Raw genomic sequence first — 18,669 nt, forward strand, 5'->3', positions numbered from 1 at the left:
CAAGGGCTTCCCTTCCACTGGTGCCCTTACTAGGCTATTCATTGCTACCTATGAGGTTGGAGCCAGGGTCAGTCCATGTATAGTCTTTGGGTAGTGGCTTAGTCCCTGGAAGCTCTGGTTGGTTGGCATTGTTGTTCATATGGAGTCACGAGCCCCTTCAAGCTCTTCCAGTCCTTTCTCTGGTTCCTTCAGGCGTGTCTGCCCCTCTGAAGGTTTAGCTCTCCCTCCCATGGGATTTGGGTGCAGAGAACTGTTGACCAGGTCCCTTCACGTAAGGGCGGTGTTTGGACCCTGGTTTTATTTCTTAAATGAAGCAGGGGTTGTCTGGTGATTCTCATTAGCTATCTTTCTGGCAAGTTTGTATCTCCATTTATGGCAAAAATACTTTGGAGCAATGTGTTTGTGAGTGACATAGCTTCTAATAAGAAAGCAGCTGAATCACCAGCATAATTTTCACAGCCTGTTCAGGACTGATTGTTTTTTGTCTGAATGTTAATATGTTAGTCATATGTTAATAACCCATACCCTCTGTGGGAAAATGTTAGGAGGAATGCCTTTGGGAGGCATCTATGCTCAGATTAGGTCATGAAAATGGATTCCAAATGATGTGATCGACAGGTACTCATTCTCTGCATACTGTGGAAGACCAAGTGAAGGTATTACCAGGAAGGACACTTTCACTCAGGATTTGGCCACACTGGTTCCCAGATCTCAGACATCAGTCATTAGAAGTGTGAAAAAAATTCTATTCTTTAAGCCACCTAGTTCATAGGAGTATAGCAGCTCAAATTATTTAAGAAATCATTCCCCACCATGAATAAATTTTCCCTTCCTTCTGTGTTTGCCTTTCTGTCTTACTAACACACATGCTGTTTATTTGTACTTTATTTTAAGGAAGATATGATATAGCTGAGGGAATTTGCAACAAGACAATCAGTATCTAACAGTAATACTAAGGCCAGATCACTTTGAAGCTATGATGGGCTTCTGGGGATGTCAAGTAGATACGCATGTTTTTTTTTTTTCAGGAAGAATTTATTAAATGACTTTTGGTATTGATGTGGAGTAGAGCAGCCATTTTCTATCACAGCATCCAAAACACCGATCAGTATAAAGCAGAGAAATTTCCTCTTCTCCCCTAGTTCTGGTATAGAATTAGAGAGCTTCTTTATTTTCTCAAGGATTCTGACTAAATAGATTTTTTTTTTTAAAATTCTTAGTCGTTATTAAGGCTATTTTGATTTCTAGGTTATCGTTTTTCTCTACCCTTTTAATTTAACCACATATCTAAATTTTTTCCTGTATTTACCATTATTGTGTGAATGTTTGCCTTGCATGTATGCCTAATCTTGTGGAGATCAAGAGATGATATCAGATTCCCTGGGATGTGAGGTGCCGGTAACATTGAGCTACTGTATGTGTTCTAGCAATTGAATCCTGGTCCTCTGGAAGAACAACCAGTATTCTTAAACTCTGATCCATCTATCTTAACCTCGGAGCCATCCCTGGACACACTTTTTGCCTTTTCCTTGAGTGCTAGGAATGAATTTGAGGCCTTATGAATGTGAGGCATATACTATACCACTGAGCTAGTAGTGCCTCAAATCTTCCTTCTTTTTTTAACGAAAAATCTTTGTGTGTGTGTGCATTTCTACGTGTGATACAGGCATGAACATTACATGGCATGTATGCAGAGATCAGAGAACAAGCTTGTGTGTTGGCTTTTACTTTCACTTGCTTGTTTCAGGGCTTCTTATTCACTCCTGCATGTGGCAGGATAGCTGGCCCCGTGATCTTCCAAAATTTTTTTCTTTCTGCCTCCCCTCTCACCATAGAAGTGCATGAATGACAGATGCTGGCTTTATGTGGATTCTGGGAATATGAGCTCAGGTCTTCAGACTTGCAAGGTCTACTTTGTTTACGGAGTCATCTCTCCCGCCTGGTTATGGTTTCTCCTTTAACATCTCTGTAAAGAGCACCTACATTATCATGTGCAAGGTTATACAGCACATTACTATCAAGAAGTCCCTGCAGTGCCTTGAAGCAGCTAGTGCCACTTGTGCACAGTTTAAATAAACAGCAACTGGAGAACTATGAAAGAATGCTACTATGCTGATGCTTAGCCCCCTCTCCATATACACAAAGAATGCAAGCTAGGGAATGGTGCCTCCCAGAGTGGGCAGAGCTTCCTACCTCAGTTAACTTAAGTAAAATAACTTCCCTAATGCAAGCTCAGAGATTAATCTTTCAGGTGATTCTAGAGTCTGTCCAGTTGACAATACTAACCACCACAATGTTAACCCTGAATGTGGATGTCAATTTGTACTTAACAAATTAAAATGCAAGTAGAATTACTTGATCTGAGAGTTTACTTAAAGTGAGGAGACAGTTTTTAGTTATCACCTTATTTATACAAATCTGATCCCCTTGCTGCAGCTAGTGTGGATATGTAATCACTAAATATGGATAAAGTCTGAATAGCTTGAATAAACACAGTATATTTTTTTCCAATATCACCATCCTATTTTTCTGTCATCGATCCTGATTTTTTGACAGCCACACAACTTCTTGCTAATTAGAAACCAACTTGTTTCTTACACATATCTCTTTAAGAAGAGTTTTAGCATCCTCAGTCACTATGTCAAGGAAATAGTATTTCAGGTAAGATATTTCTCTAAGATCACGATTATTAGTAAGTAAATATCCATTAGCCGAACAGTAATCATGATAATATCTTGAAAGCCTTTCATGTATTGTTTCTTCATCTGTAGGTTTTAACATGATAGGAGATTTCATCATGGCCTTGAGCTCAACCAACGGCATTTGCCAGTCCTTAGCTAAACTCTGCAAAGCTGCATCATCCACCCCAAACACAGTGCGATAGAACTTCAGGCATTTCTTCAGAGTCTCCAAATCACTGTCCAAGAGGAAGGTCAGTGAAGGGATGATTCTCAGTAGGTCAGTCCCGAAGGCTTCGAGCCAAATCCTCTGCTTCAAACATTGTCTCTTCATTTCAATGGCTGAATCTGTAATATTGGGTAAGGAGAGCATAAAAGTGTGTCGCTTGTATACAGGGAGATCACTTATCAGCTTGTCCATCAGGATTGGGAAATCGTAGTCAGAAAGATCTATGTTAGAGATCAAGAAGATTGGTGGCTCATCCATGCCATTCTCCTTGAAGTGCTTCACACAGTTAAGGCGGATGTTCTGCAGGACTTTTTCTCTGTCAAAGGATCGTGGTTTGGTGTTCTCTTCATTTCGTAAGTCAGAGTCCACCTTGGTTCTCACAAAGTAGAAATCCTTGTTCATCATATTGATTGCTTTGGCGAGGTCTATATCATTTTTCTTAAAGCGGGTGGCCGAAATAATAATGAAGAAGTCATATTCATAGAATTTCATCTTTTCTAGATACGTTTTTGGTGGGAAATTTGTGGTTCCAATCCCAGGCAGGTCCCAAATAACCACATTGGGCATACTGGGGTGTTGGTATTTGTGTCTCCACATGGTTGTCTCCACCACCCCAATTTCAGCTGCACCTTTCTCTTCATGCCCAATGCCTCTCAGGGCATTGATGAAACTGGACTTTCCTGATCCAGACTCCCCGGTGACTGCAACATTGAGCGGTGTACCATCGATTTCTCTTAGTGCCTCACTGATTGCAGAGTTTGCCCCGTGAATGTTCCCTTTTGTCATGCTTAATTTAACCAATGTGATGGTTTCCTCAGAAATGATTTTGTGTCCCGTCTTAAATTTCTTAAAATATTTTGCAAAGCTGGAGGATAAATCTTCATCCTGTTCATTAGTTGTCAAAGAGAACAGTTGACCCATGACTTTAAGTAAATAAAGCCACTGGAAGAAAGAAGGGAGAACATGAAATTTAATATCTTCATTGTAGCAAATATCAGGCACATTGCTATATACATCATTTTTAGTTGTTGTAATTATGCATTCAAACTCCTTGCTGTTCCATTTACACAATTGGGGCTTTGAGTCCTTTGATTAATATTATCCCATTTCTGTCTTCCCATAGCCTGGCAGACCACCATCCTGCTTCCCACTTCTTTGAGTTTGGCTACTCTAGATTTCACCCATGAGTGACAGAGTAGGACCATTCCTTGTGCAGGTAGCTGAGACTAGCATATTAGACTTGAATGGTTTATTCTCCACTGTCTCTCTACAGGTCTATTTTATCTTTCAACCTACTCTGTGTCTCTGTGACATGTAGACCATGCCAGCAGAGGTCTGCCCCCTTCCAGCTTCCAGTGTTATTCAGCTGTATCTGGTCATGGACTCCCCATTGCCCTACTTGGGCTGCACGTCTGTAACTGTGTCCATCATTCTTTATAATCTATGCTATTTGGCCTTTATGAACTATTCAGTTCTTATGGTATTTTAAAGGAAGATACTTCCTTACTCACAAAATGTGACCTACCATGACTGCTCTCCAAAGACCCAACAAGCAAGTTAGAGTCAGATATAGAAATGTGCACCCAACCAACAAACAGAAATACCTGATCCCTCTGGTTGAATTGGGGAAAGGCTGTAGGAAGTTAAGGAGGAGGGCAACCCTGTAGGTGGGCCAGCAATCTGAATTAACATGGACCCCTCAAATCTCTTAGAGAGTGGATCACCAAGAAGGCAGCATATACCAGCTGAGATGAAGCCTCCAATACATATACAGCAGAGGCCTCCCAGGTGTGGTTTTAGTCAGGGAAGATGCACCTAACCCTCAAGAGACTGGAGGCTGCAGGAAGTTTAGAGGTCTGGTGGGGTGGGTGGGGTCCGGCAGGAAGGAGGGATGGGATGTGAAACTCTCAGGGGGAGGGTTTTGAGGGGGGTTGATCAGGAGGGGAAAATAGAAAAAAAAGTGGGTCACTACAAAAACAAAACTAAACAGAACAGAACAAAAAACCACCAAGGACAACAACATGTGTCAATTTGTTATTGATCAGTCGAGGCAGACGCCTTCATGGACAGATCCCTTCACTCAGCACCTTCAACCTATCCTTTCTTTTATTGTCAACTAAAATGTCATCCTGAAAGCTGAGGCCTCTGGGAGGCAGTTCTGTACCTCACTTTAAAGTGAGCATGGTCAGGGAATGTGATCCTAAAATGCTCATGACTGAAAGTTTACACCCCTCTCTATGAAGATGTATGTACCTTACATAAAATTCCTATGCTTCCTTTCTTGGGGAGTGAGTCAGAGCTTTGCTTTGGAAATGACTCCAGTACCAGCTTTTTAGGTATTTCTCCACTGGTGTCCTATTTGGCTTGCTTATTTTGGCTTTGAGGTAGACTTGCTTGATCAGGTTACACATTGGTCTTACCCACAGGAAAGCTTTGAATTTCTGGTTACATTAAAAAGGCCTGTTTCAGGAAAGACCTCTTTGCACTGCTGGAAATAAAACATTTAAGGGAAGCAGGTCAGGGACCTGGATTTCAGCTCAGCAAAGCCAGGTGGTCCTGAGAAAGCTTTGTAGCTTCTCAGTATCTTCAGAAGTTGTTCCAGTCTTGCCAATGTTGCTTGACTATTGAGCCAGATAACAGTTCTGTGATAGAGGGAAAAAGACTGAGGGATAAGGGATTTTTCCTGGTGATAAAGAGGTGGAATTTCTCATCTGATATATCTGCATCATTGTAAAGATATTCAGTGTGTGTGTGTGTGTGTGTGTGTGTGTGTGTGTGTGTGTGTGTTGATCGGTTGGCTTCATTTGTGTTCCACATCATCTAGATACATGATTTTGCAACTCAGTCCTGTAAACAACAAAATCAAATTTCAGTTGTATAAAGAAAAGTATTTGCATGTTGACTAGTCTTCCCTGCTCCCCGAACTCACAGGGCCATACCACTTCCTGTTTAGTTATCCTGCTTAAGGTAAAAGCTACATACTGGGGTACAAGTTTCCTAATTTTGTCCTACTGGAACTGAAAACTTTTAAGGAACAGATTTAAGATAGCATGTTTCTTAGAGATATGAAGAAAAATAATCAGAGAAGAAGACTTAAAAAATCCTATTAAAAATGGGGTTCAGAGCTAAACAAAGAATTCACAGCTGAGGAATGTCGAATGGCTGAGAAGCACCTAAAGAAATGTACAACATCTTCAGTCATATGGGAAATGCAAATCCAAACAACCCTGAGATTCCACCTCACACCAGTCAGAATGGATAAGATCAAAAACTCCAGCGACTGCAGATGCTGGCGAGGATGTGGAGAAAGAGGAACATTCCTCCATTATTGATGGGATTGCAGACTGGTACAACCATTCTGGAAATCAGTCTGGAAGTTCCTCAGATAATTGGACATTGAACTACCTAAGGACCCAGCTATACCTCTCTTGGGCATATACCCAAAAGATGCCCCAACATATAACAAGATACATGCTCCACTATGTTCATAGCAGCCTTATTTATAATAGCCAGAAGCTGGAAAGAACCCAGATGCCCTTCAACAGAGGAATGGATAAAGAAAATGTGGTACATGTATACAATGGAATACTACTCAGCTATCAAAAACAATGACTTTATGAAATTCATAGGCAACTAGATGGAACTGGAAAATACCGTCCTGAGTGAGGTAACTCAATGACAGAAAAACACACATGGTATGCACTCATTGATAAGTGGCTATTAGCCCAAATGCTTGAATTACCCTAGATGCACAGAACACATGAAACTCAAGAGGATGACCAAAATGTGGATGCTTCACTCCTTTTTTAAAGGAGAACAAAAATACCCTTGGGAGGGGATATGGAGGCAAAATTTAGAACAGAGGCAGAAGGAATGCCCATTCAGAGCCTGCCTCACATGTGGCCCATACATTTACAGCTACCAAACTAGACAAGCAAAGAAGCAAAGAAGTGCAGGCTGACAGGAGCCGGATGTAGATCTCTCCTGAGAGACACAGCCAGAATACAGCAAATACATAGGCGAATGCCAGCAGCAGTCCACTGAACTGAGAATGGGACCCCCATTGAAGGAATCAGAGAAAGAACTCGAAGAGCTTGAAGGAGCTCGAGACCCCTTATGAACAACTATGCCAAGCAACCAGAGCTTCCAGGGACTAAGCCACTACCCAAAGACTATACATGGACTGACCCTGGGCTCCAACCTCATAGGTAGCAATGAATAGCCTAGTAAGAGCACCAGTGGAAGGGAAAGACCTTGGTCCTGCCAAGACTGAACCCGCAGTGAACAATATTGTTGGGGGGAGGGCTATGATGGGGTAAGGATGGGGAGGAGAACACTCATATAGTAGGGGAGGGAGAGGAGTTAGGGGGATGTTTGCCTGGAAACCAGGAAAGGGAATAACTATTGAAATGTAAGTAAGAAATACCCAAGTTAATAGAGATGGAGAAAAAAAAACAAAAAAAATGTAAATAAGAAATATCCAATTTAATAAAGATGGAGAAAAAAAATCCTGACATGATAAATTTAGCAAAAGATTTCTTAGGGTTTTCTTAAAATGTATGTTTTCATGCATATGTATGTTGTGTCACATCTACATGTATGCCTATGCTCATGTATTGCTTATGTGGCACCAAATTGCCTTGTAGTGGGCATTAATCTAAATTATATCTGATAGATTGACATAAATGCCTTTTAGTTCTCATAACTTAAATAAATCTTTAAGAAATAACTTAGATTTGTTGGTAAAAGTTGAGGCTGCCTTCAGAATTGCTAACGTGCATTCTTCCTGGGGTGCTGGCCAATTGGGTTAATAATTGTCTCTTAAATGCTTCCCTGAGACAGTCAGCAGCTAGAACTATTATGATTAATTCCCTCTAAGATAAAGTTCCTACCCAGAGACAATGGAGGCTCTTCTCTGAGCCTGCCCTGCCACAGAACAATAGCATAAGCAATGAAACAGAGCACAGACACGGCCCAGAATGGCATCCACTGTTTTGTTCATGTTTCTTAAGGTTTATGAACGTTTCCAGTTAAAACTTATCTGATTTCTAATTTAAATGCACACATGTATTCTGTTTAGACCTCTGAGGATACAGCTGTGTGGCCCTGTGAGGTATCCATGTGTTCTGTTTTCTGTTTCCTTCCAGAGTCCTGACTGTGGCAATAGAGGACAGAGTCTGATTTTGAAAATAGCTCCATGAGGCCTGTTCTGTCAAATTGTTCTAATGTTGCTTATGACCCTATGATAAAGAATCATTTCAACCCTGCCAGTTCCTTGGGGCAGCAACAACCTTATTTACTTATTTATAGCCGTATGCTTTACAATATTATAAAAATAAAAACAGGATCCAATAAGTGGGAGAAAAGGTGTTTTAAAGGTCATAAGGATGCAGATACATTTTTAAAGAAAATGTTGTAGAGAAAGAATTTTAGCTTGTAAATTGGTTTTGTTCTAAGAGGATAGCTTCAGGGTGAGAGATGAAACATACTAAAATCTCAACTATTATCTGCCATAAATATTTTGTAAAAGCAAAAGAAGTCCATGGGTATGACTAAGTTGGCTACAGTAAAAAGTTTTTAAAAATTCCCAAGGTCAAATTCCCTGAAACAAATCTAAAAATCTAGTTTTGTTTATGTCAACGAGGTTCCCTTGAGATACTGATATGCTTTTGGTTTCACTTACAAAAGTAGAATATCATTCACCACAGCCATAAGGTAAACATTGTGATGAGTTATAGAAAAAAAATGAATCCAACCAACAATTCATGGGGCTAGTAGAGCATACATTTTTATTTAATGTTATGGGATACAATATCCTCATACCTAATTTCTTATATACCTTTCTTGTAAAATTATCTCAGCTTGATGCTTCCTTAAGATAACTATTTGCATTTTCTCCTGACATGTGACTGCTGACAAGCACAGGCCCTCTGCCCCAGAGGGCACTATTGTTAGCAACACAACAAAGTGCCAAGCAACAGTGGTGACAAAACCAGAGCTCTGCTCCCCATATTCAGAAAAAACTGGTGTCCTTACAGAGAAATAACACATCATGCACAGCTGTGGGATGCTCAGGCCATGGCAACCTGACTTGGTAATTCCTACTAAATTATCAGGATAACTTCATGAGACCTAGTTGAATAATTAACTGGGAAACAAGATGAACCTAGGACACAATAAACTTCATACACACTGAAGACATTTTCTGTTACCTGACACATGCATTTCAACCATCTTAGGGGGAGGAGTAAGAGGCAATCATATCAATTGAATAAGTTTTTACCAAAACCAACATCTATGTCATCTCCCTTAGATCTACCTCAACTTGAACAGCCAGTTCTGCCCACCTCCCACCAAAGTCCTTCTAACTTCCAAGTTGAGGATCTCCATTGTCTGGGCATGTCCTGAACGCTTTCTTACCTAGAAGATCTTCAGAGAAAGCAAATAGTGAGGGTTAGAAGTTAGATCTGAATGCTCCTGCCCGCTCACCAGAAACTCCTATGTGCAGTGGATTTGTTTGCTGTAGTTTAGCTACAGGAAGCCCCCTTCACTGTGCTCCAGCCTCCTCACATGAAACCCACCCCTGCTCGCTCTGTGGAAGGCAGCAGGTTCAACTCAGTTATATAGGAATTACACATTTTTCTGGGTCATGTGTCTCCCCTCTCAGTGTGTGATGGGCAATCGTGGAGGAGCAGAGATCTATTTGCTTTCCAGAATCTCCTGCATTTCCAAGAAGACGAAAGTGAAACGAAACAAAGAGCTGTTTTCCATGCCAGAAATAATTTCTTGGCAGAGAAAGCTGGACAGTTCTAACAACAGTGGGGGATTTCGACACTGAGGGTTCATGAAAAAAGAGTTTACTAACTGGCTTGAACCAAACCTGTGTGTTTTTCTGATACCTGGCTCCACAAATGCATGCTAAACTAAAGTCACACAACACTTTGGGAATCTGTGCAGATGCTAATTTTGGTCTCACTTAAGACACAATTGGACTCCTCCTCTTTGACTATAACCTTATTTCCCTACCATTGTAGATCCACGTTCCTTAATTCTGGTCAACTCCCCTGTCCTGTTGAGATTTGGTCTGGCTACAGCTTGAAAGGACTTACACATGCTGTCACAATCACTGTGAATTTCTACATGTAGCTTTCCTGCAGTGTGCCAAATACACTGTTTTCTTGTATTTCCACCAACTCTGGCTCTTATAGTCCTTTCACCCCCTCTTCCACAGCCAATCCTGTGCCTTTGGAGGCATCTCTGCATATTTTATTTAGTATCCCTGTATATTTTATTTAATGCTGGACATTTATTGATGTCTAATTCTCTGTACCTTGGCCAGTTGTATTGATTATCATCTACTGCATATATGAGCTCCCATAAGGGTTTATTGATGCCTTAATCTATAGGTATAATGGCAAATCATTAGGAGCTGGTTTACCATTGAATCCATTTAGCAGAGTAAATAGTATTAGATTCTGACCTAGGGTGTATGAGCAGTATAATCTTAGTTTCTTGCCTATCTATAACACTTTAATCGGAACCGTCTTACAGGTTCAAATGTTCAGTCCATTATCATCAAGGTGGAAATATGGCAGCATCTAAGCAGGCATTGTACAGGAGGAGCTGAGAGTTCTACATCTTCATCTGAAGGCTGCTAGTGGGAGACTGCCCACACCCACAGTGACACATCTACTCCAACAAGGCCACACTCTCTAATAGTGACACTTCCTGGGCTGAGCATATACAAGCCATCACATTGGTTATGTATTATCTGTTCAGTCATTATTGTTTCTCACAAAGTTTATACCTGGATATTTATGGTTCATTTTCACTTGTGGTAGTGTGGCTAGAAATTTCCAACAGTATGAAATCTAACCAGTATGGATAAAGCCAGTATCAATAGGTTAGTAATAGCTTGATTTTTTCATGTTCTATTAATTAGGCACATAGTAGCATCTTTCCAATAAGGTCTGGAAGGTAACCAAGAGCAGTGACAGTGTCTTGTAATGTCCAGGGATTACCTCATTGGCCAACAGGTACAAAAAAGCTCAGTAATTCCTGGATCTGGCTCTGTATTAGTTATCCCATGTTGTCTAGCACAAGTGTTGTAGCCGCAGTATAGTGTGACTCCATCTTTTTTAAAAAAATGTATATTGGTATACTTTTAGGAAGCTTCTACATTAATAGATGACATATGACATTATGAAAATCTGATGTTATTTATCTTTCCTACTTTCCTCCTTCTCCTCTATTTTTCCCTTCTATCTAATCTAACATATCCTTACCTATAATTCTCTTTTAAATCTTATCTTTCCTCTCTTGAAATTCCCACTCCATAAGTGTGTGTACATGTGCTCAAATGTGTGCATGTGTCTGTGTGTGTGTGTATGTGTGTAGTGTGTGTGTATTTTTGGAAGCTTCTGCAGTAGTCCATTCCATTTTGAAAAGACTTTATGGCCTCCCACATCTCCTTCTACCATATCCTCCCGCTCCTACCCAATTTAAATCTTCCTATCCTGTAATTCTCTTTTAACCTTTTCTACCAGAGTGTCCTATTTCCCCTCTTTTGAGAGTCCCACTCGATGGCACCACAGTAATTTTAAAACCTCTGTAAGTATTCCAAATGGAGCACACATATGGATGTGAAGGCTCACGTCCACAGAGAGAAAAATGAAATGATTATCTTTCTGGGTCTGTGCTACCTCATTCAGAATGATGATTCCACCTCTATCCATTTCCACATGAATTCGATAGTTTCAGTTTGCTTCACAGATTAGTAATATTCCATTCTGTACAATAGCATATCTCATTATGCATTCCTCAGCTGATGGGAATCTAAATTCTTTCCAGTTCTTGGCTATTGTGAATAAATCAGGAATGATGAGTGAGCAAGTAGCTGTGTAGGAGGAAACAGAGGAGTTTGAGAAGGTTTCCCAGGGTGGTACAGCTGGATTGGTATGTTAAAACTATTTTTCCTTTTTGTGGAATTTCCACAGAAATTGCCTTGGTGGCTGCACCAGTTGGCACTCCCACCAGCAGGTACATAGTGTTCTCCTTTCCCTACACCCACAACAGCATTTGTTGCTGTTTGTATTCTTGTTTCTAGCCAGTGTAACTCCGGTGAGATGAAATGTCAGAATAGTTTTAATTTGCATTCCCTGATGGATAAGAATGCTGAACGGTTCCAGAGCTCTGCCTAATTCTCGGCTGTGGGTCCCTGTATCTGTTTCCATCAGTTCTGCAGGAAGCTTCTCTGGTGACAATTGGGCTAGGCACCCATATATGAATATAGCAGAATATTATTAGGGGTAATTTTTTCATCCTTGGTTTTTGGGTTTCTAGCCTCTGTGTCCTGGCTGTCCAGGATGTGTCTGGTAGCAGGGGCTTTCTCTTACTCTTTTGCCTGCTTTAGGGATCCTTTCTTCCTATTGGGTTTTCTTGTCCAATACAATCTATTTCCACTAAAAAACAAAACAAAACAAAACAAAATAAAGCAACCCCCTGCAAGATTGGAAGATAAAGTGTGAACCACAGTCAGAGTGGTCATAGGCTTAGAGAAGTGTTGATTCACTCCATCCAAACTCAGCAATCTATTTTAAGACTTGGTAAAACAAATATAAATTCTGGATTGCTGGCCACGATGGTTAAAATGCACAGTGGAAATCTATCTGTGAGGCATGTGCTCTAGTGTGAAGTGGTTTCTCCCATATTTGTTGAACAGGAGAAATGAATCTGTGAAGCAGTAGTTTTAAGGCATTGATTTTCAGCCAAAATCTACAAGTAAATTTGAGATATTCCCTGTTTCTGTGTGGCATGTGTACCTGTGTGCTTGTATACCTGTGAATATGTTGTATGTATGTGGTTTTATGTGAATGTATGTGTGTGTAATTATGGGTACAGAGAAGTCAAATGAAGATGCTACATGTCCCATTAGTTCATGTCCACCTTATTCATTTGAGAGAGGGTCTCTCACCGAGTCTAGGGCTATGTTACTGGCAGGCCAGAAAGCCTTGGCATGGCCCCTGTCTTCACACTCTCCGCAGGGTCCCATACCAGCCTTTTACCTCGTTGCACATTTTCTTTGCACTCAGATCTTCATTATTTTGTGTCAAGTACTCTAAACTATTTCTCCAGGCCAGCTCCTGAGATATCTGAGGGATGCAACAACAACAACAACAAAATGTTATTATTACCTCAACCATGTGAAGTATTGAGAGATAAACTACTACAGTATTAGAAGTGGTGAGAGAAAGGAAATGGGAAGGAGGCCAAGAAGGCTCAGTAGAAAAAACCACTTGCCTCTCTGCCTGAAGTCCTGATCATTATCCCAGAACCCACATGGTGAAAGGAGAGAACAAACTTGTTATACATTCATTTTATTCACAGACTGTGGTAAACAATGAGTGTTCACTGCAAACCTGAGGACTCTTTTGTAAATACATAGTGAAGAAATGATGAGCCAGAAATCAAAAGTCGTATATCCCTGTTTAATTAAAAATATGCAATGAAAAAAGAGAACGAAGAGGCAAGAAAATAAAAAACATCAATTTGGCGACTTAAGTATGACCATATCAACACATGTATAAAATGTATATGGTTTAAGAGGCCCAATTAAAATGACAATTTTATTGAAACATAGTAAAGAAAGAAATTATTGCTGAATGGCTCTGAGATTGTAACTTACAGCTATGAGAATGGCTAATAAGTCAAGGGATAGCCATGCTGGCAAGGATGTGGAATACAGTGAACACTCTTCCATTGCTGGTGGGAGTGCAAACTTGTACAACCACTTTGGAAATCAATTTGGTGATTTCTCAGAGAACTGGGGATAGTTCTATCTCAACACCTAGCTGTACCACTCCTGGGCATATACCCGAAAGATACTTCACAATCCCACAAAAACATGTGCTCAACTATGTTCATAGCAGTTTTATTTGCAAAAGCCAGAAACTGGAAACAACCCAGATGCTCCTCAACTGAAGAATGGATACAGAAAATATGGTTCATTCACACAATGGAATACTATTCAGTTATTAAAAACAAGGACATCATGAATTTTACAGTCAAAAGAATGGAACTTGAGAATATCATCCCAAGTGAGGTATCCCAATCCCCAAAGGATATGCATGGTATATATTCCCTTATAAGTGGATATTAGCCATAAAGTAGAGGATAAACATGCTACAATCCACAGACATATAGAAGCCAAATAACAAGGAGGGCCCAATGGAGGATGAATGAATCTTTCTCAGAAGGGGAAATAAAGTAGACTTCGGAGGTGGGTGGAGGGAGGGAATTGAGTGGGAGATGAAATGGTGAGGGGAGTTGGGTGGGGGTATCAGGTGAAGGAACAGCAGGCAAGAATGAAAGAAATAAGACAGTGGGAATGTGGGGATCTCTATAATGTGCCAGAGACCTGAGATGGGGTGCGGAGGGGGGCCCAGGGAGTCTGTAGGGGCAGCTCTAGCTGGAACTCCTAGCAGTGCGGAATATGACCCCTGAAGTGGCCACCACCACCTAAAATGTGTCTTGTTTACAAGATGTGCAGGGACAAAGTATGTGCAGAGATGGAGGGACTGGCTCACCAATGACACCCAAATTTGACTTATCCCATGGGCAAGAAACCATCCTTGACACTATTAATAATACTCTGTTATGCTTGCAGATGGGGGGCAACATAACTGTCCTCTGAGAGGCTCCACCCAGCAGACGATGGAAAAAGATGCAGAGACCCGAATATTAAATGGAGCTCTGGGAGTCCTATGAAAGACTTAGAGGGAGGATTTAAGGCCTTGAAGGGCATAGGGACTCTAAAGGAAGAACAACAGAGTCAACTAACCTGAACCTTTAGGGCTCCTAGTGACTGAACCATGAACCAAAGAGCTAGCATGGGCTCGGCCCCTTGCACATATGGAGAAGATGTGCAGATTGGTCATTATGTGTGTTCCCCAACAGCTGGAGTAGGGGTTGTCCCTGAACAGGTTGCCTGCCTGCCTGTGGATCCCATTCTCCTAACTGGGCTGCTTTCTTTGTCCTCAGTGGGATAGGATGCTCCAGGTCCTGCAGTGACTTGATGTGCTAGACTGGGGTAATACCCAGGGAGACTTCCTCCTTCTCGGGGTGGGGGTGGGGCTGTGTGAGGGGCAGGCATGGGAGCTTAGGGGATAGATACTGGGATGTAAAGTGAATAAATAAGTATATGAGGAAAAGTAAGACTCAAGGGTCTCTAAATCCAAGTGTTAGCCCGATTCTCTTTGGACATTCTCTTTCACGAGAGTCCATTCTCTTGCTTCACCTTCTTTCAGAGTTCCTCATGGTTTCAGAATCGTGGTTCTTTCATCATCTTCAAACTGTGAGTGCTGTAACTACATGACCCCTGTTTCGCATCGAAGACCCATTCAGATCTCTTCTGTTTCCCTCTTGTGAAAGTAGTGTCATGCTACAGTTGGGTTTAAAGTGTTCCCAAAGCAAGGTCCATTGGTCACCAGCATGTGATGTAGTAGAACCTTTAAGTAATGGGGCCTATTAAGAAGGTATAATGTCATTAGTGGTATACTGTGGAGGGGACATTGGGACTGCTCCTCACCAATGATCAGATTTCATGTGTTCTCCAAGCTGAGGTTTTACTGCAGGTCCATAGCACTGGGGCTATCTAATCACAGCCCACAGACACTGAAACTATAAGCCAAAATAAACATTTTTTCTCTGTATGATGATTTTCTGTGATATTTATTACAGTAATACTAAATTAACTAACACAAGGCCTCTTGGTTTTTAGTATGATAATCTGGAGTAAGTTGCCTATTTAAAGTTGCCTATTCAATGTGATTAACACTTGAATTCCATGGTCACCTTAAGGGTTTTTTCATTTGACTGAGTATCTTAACTATTTTCCCAGATCAAAAATATTGACATAGTTCTTTTAGCATCACTATAACAATAGGATGATATAGGAAAATGGATAGTTCATATCTGTCTACAAATTGGACCACTTGACAAAAGGAGCAGTCCTTTGAATGGTGTCCATTTGCATGACTCCAGAGGAAATAGACTACCTGTATAGCCTTTTGTATAATAAAGAAATTCACTAGCAAAACTCTAGGCCCAGTTTGCCCATTAGAGATCTGTTTTGGTGTTATATATTCTCTAGGTAAGTCAAATATGTTTAGACATCTCTCCCTGTGTTTCTAATTTTCCAGTTTTTTGGAATATAGATTTTTCAAAGTATATCTCAATGACCTAGCTCTCTTTCATTATATTTGTTATAAGGTTTTCATCTATAATCTTATTAATTTGTATCTTCTCTATTTCTTTTGGTTATTTTGGCCTAAGGTCTGTCAATTTTGTTTATCATTTTGAAAAACCAATTATTTTCTTCGTTGGTGTCCTCAAAGTTTGGTGAATGTGTATTTATAATCATTAGGTGTCCTTGATATATTGTAATTTATTAGTGTACAGCAGTCGTCATTATCTCTTCTGACAAGTTCTGGCTGGGAGTTAATTTTGTCAGATAGCAGAATAGCTAGTTATGCCAGGTTATCTTCAGTTTCTGTTGGGAGTTAGGAGATGTGGGGTGTGGGTGGGATGTGCTTTTAACAGCTAATTTTTTGGGTACTGGCTGGTTGCAGGCATACATTTCAGTATCTAAGGCAAGCGTATGTATTGATTTTTGCTGCTGGATCCCCTCATTTTGACAGGGCTGGGGTTGGTTTTCTTCCACCACCCGTGTTTGCTTCTGTGAGTTTGTGACCAGGTGAACTCTAAGCTGGTGTTTGCATGACCTTTGAGGTGTTTGTTCACTCAATCTGTGGGGGTGTGCTTGGCATTATCACTGAACTTTCCACTTCAGGGCAAGTTGTCATTTCTCTTGGTATCTCCCACCTTCTTTGTGCTAGCCCAAGGTATAAAGTGTCATGGAAGGCTCTGTCTCCAGGCAGGTCTTTGTTCAACTTATACCATCATTATCAGAGTCTAAACCATCATTACAGTAAGGTGTGTCTGTGTCTTACTAATTGAGTAGGAGAATTAAGCAGGAAAAGATTTTCTCCTGAATATTGGGTATTATTATAGAGGCTGCATTGGCTTTGGTTCTATTTGGACATCATTGGTGTCTCCACAATTATAATTCATGACTCTGACTCTGAGGACTTGATGAATATGATAACAAGGTCTTATGCCCTGATCTTTAGCAGGTCCCACAGGGTGATGACATTCTAACAGCCAAGACATAAATACAATTTGTGGTACCATGATTGAGCCTCTTAAGCAGTCTTTGAGGGTATCCCACACATGGAAGTCAGGTTGAGGTATAGCTTACATAGGGGAGGGAACTATGTAAGTAGAGGTATCCATGTAAACCAGTGCAATGTTGTGTATGCCATTCCAACTCCTTGTGGAGCTCTAAACCGTTGATGGTTTCAGTATTACCTTAAGGAAAAAAATGCCTTGTCTCTATGGTGCTGATGTGGTCAGTTTAGGCTCTACTATTTATAGTTCCTGAGATGTGAGATGACTTTCCGTATTCAGACAAATCCAGGCTGGGAATCAAGAGCACCTTCTTTTTTTTTTTTTTTTTTTTTTTTTTTTTTTTTTTTTTTCTGGAGCTGGGGACTGAACCCAGGGCCTTGCGCTTGCTAGGCAAACGCTCTACCACTGAGCTAAATCCCCAACCCCCTCAAGAGCACCTTTTATGCAAGGGGCTTTTTTCTTTTCTTGACCTTACAACTGGGAGTTACTATTTGCTGTAATTCTCTTTCATGTGCATTGTATTCTAGTATTATCTAAATATTATCAATAGACATTGTGTGCATGTTCTTTGGTTTTATTTCTTAAATGAAGCAGGGGTTGTCTGGTGATTCTCATTAGCTATCTTTCTGGCAAGTCTGTATCTCCATTTATGATAAAAGTACTTTGGAGTAATGTGTTTGTGAGTGACATAGTTTCTAATAAGAAAGCAGCTGAATCGCCAGCATAATTTGCATAGCTTGTTAGGGACTGGTTGTTTTTCTCTCTGAATGTTAATATGTTAGTCATATGTTAATAACCCATACCCTCTGTGGGAAAATGTTAGGAGGAAAGTCTTTGGGAGGCATCTATGCTCAGACTAATTCATGAAAATGGTTTCCAAATGATGTGATCATAGGAAAAATCAACAGGCAATCATTCTCCACATAATGTGGAAGACCAAGTGAAGGCATTACCAGGAAGGATGCTTTCACTGAGGATTTGGCCACATTGATACCCTGATCTCAGACATCAGTCATTAGAAGTGTAAGAACAAAATTCTATTATTTAAGCCACCTAGTTTATAGGATTATATCAGCTCAAACTATTTAAGAAATAATTTAGGTGGCTGGAGAGATGACTCAGAGGTTATGAGAACTGCCAGTTCTTGCAGAGGTCCTGTGTTCAATTCGCAGCAACCACATAGTGGGTCAAATTCGTTTAAAAGGAGCTCTGAGGCCGTCTTCTGGTGTGTCTGAAGACAGCAACAGTGTACTCATCATATTCATGAATACATGAATAAGTAAATCTTTAAAAGAAAAAAATCATTCCCCACCAAGAATAAATTTTCCCTTTCTTCTGTTTCCCTTTCTGTCTTACTAACACAAATGCTGTTTATTTTACTTTATTTCAAGGAAGATATGATGTAGATGAGGGAATGGGCAACGAGACAATCAGCACCTAACAGTAATACTAAGGCCAAGTCACTGTGAAGCTATGATGGGTTCCTGGGATGTCAAATAGCAACACACGTCATCC

General features: G+C 40.6%; 1 protein-coding gene across 1 annotated transcript; it reads right to left on the reverse strand.

The window, feature by feature from the left end:
- Positions 1-2,351: 2,351 nt before the first annotated feature.
- LOC116884803 (interferon-inducible GTPase 1-like) lies at positions 2,352-3,843 on the reverse strand. Its single transcript, XM_032886037.1, has one exon. It carries the CDS (start codon positions 3,826-3,828, stop codon positions 2,572-2,574), a length of 1,257 nt encoding a protein of 418 aa, XP_032741928.1. The 5' UTR covers positions 3,829-3,843; the 3' UTR covers positions 2,352-2,571.
- Between the last annotated feature and the right edge of the window lie 14,826 nt (positions 3,844-18,669).

Source organism: Rattus rattus, chromosome 15 (genome assembly GCF_011064425.1).
Source record: "Rattus rattus isolate New Zealand chromosome 15, Rrattus_CSIRO_v1, whole genome shotgun sequence".
Lineage (NCBI taxonomy): Eukaryota > Metazoa > Chordata > Mammalia > Rodentia > Muridae > Rattus > Rattus rattus.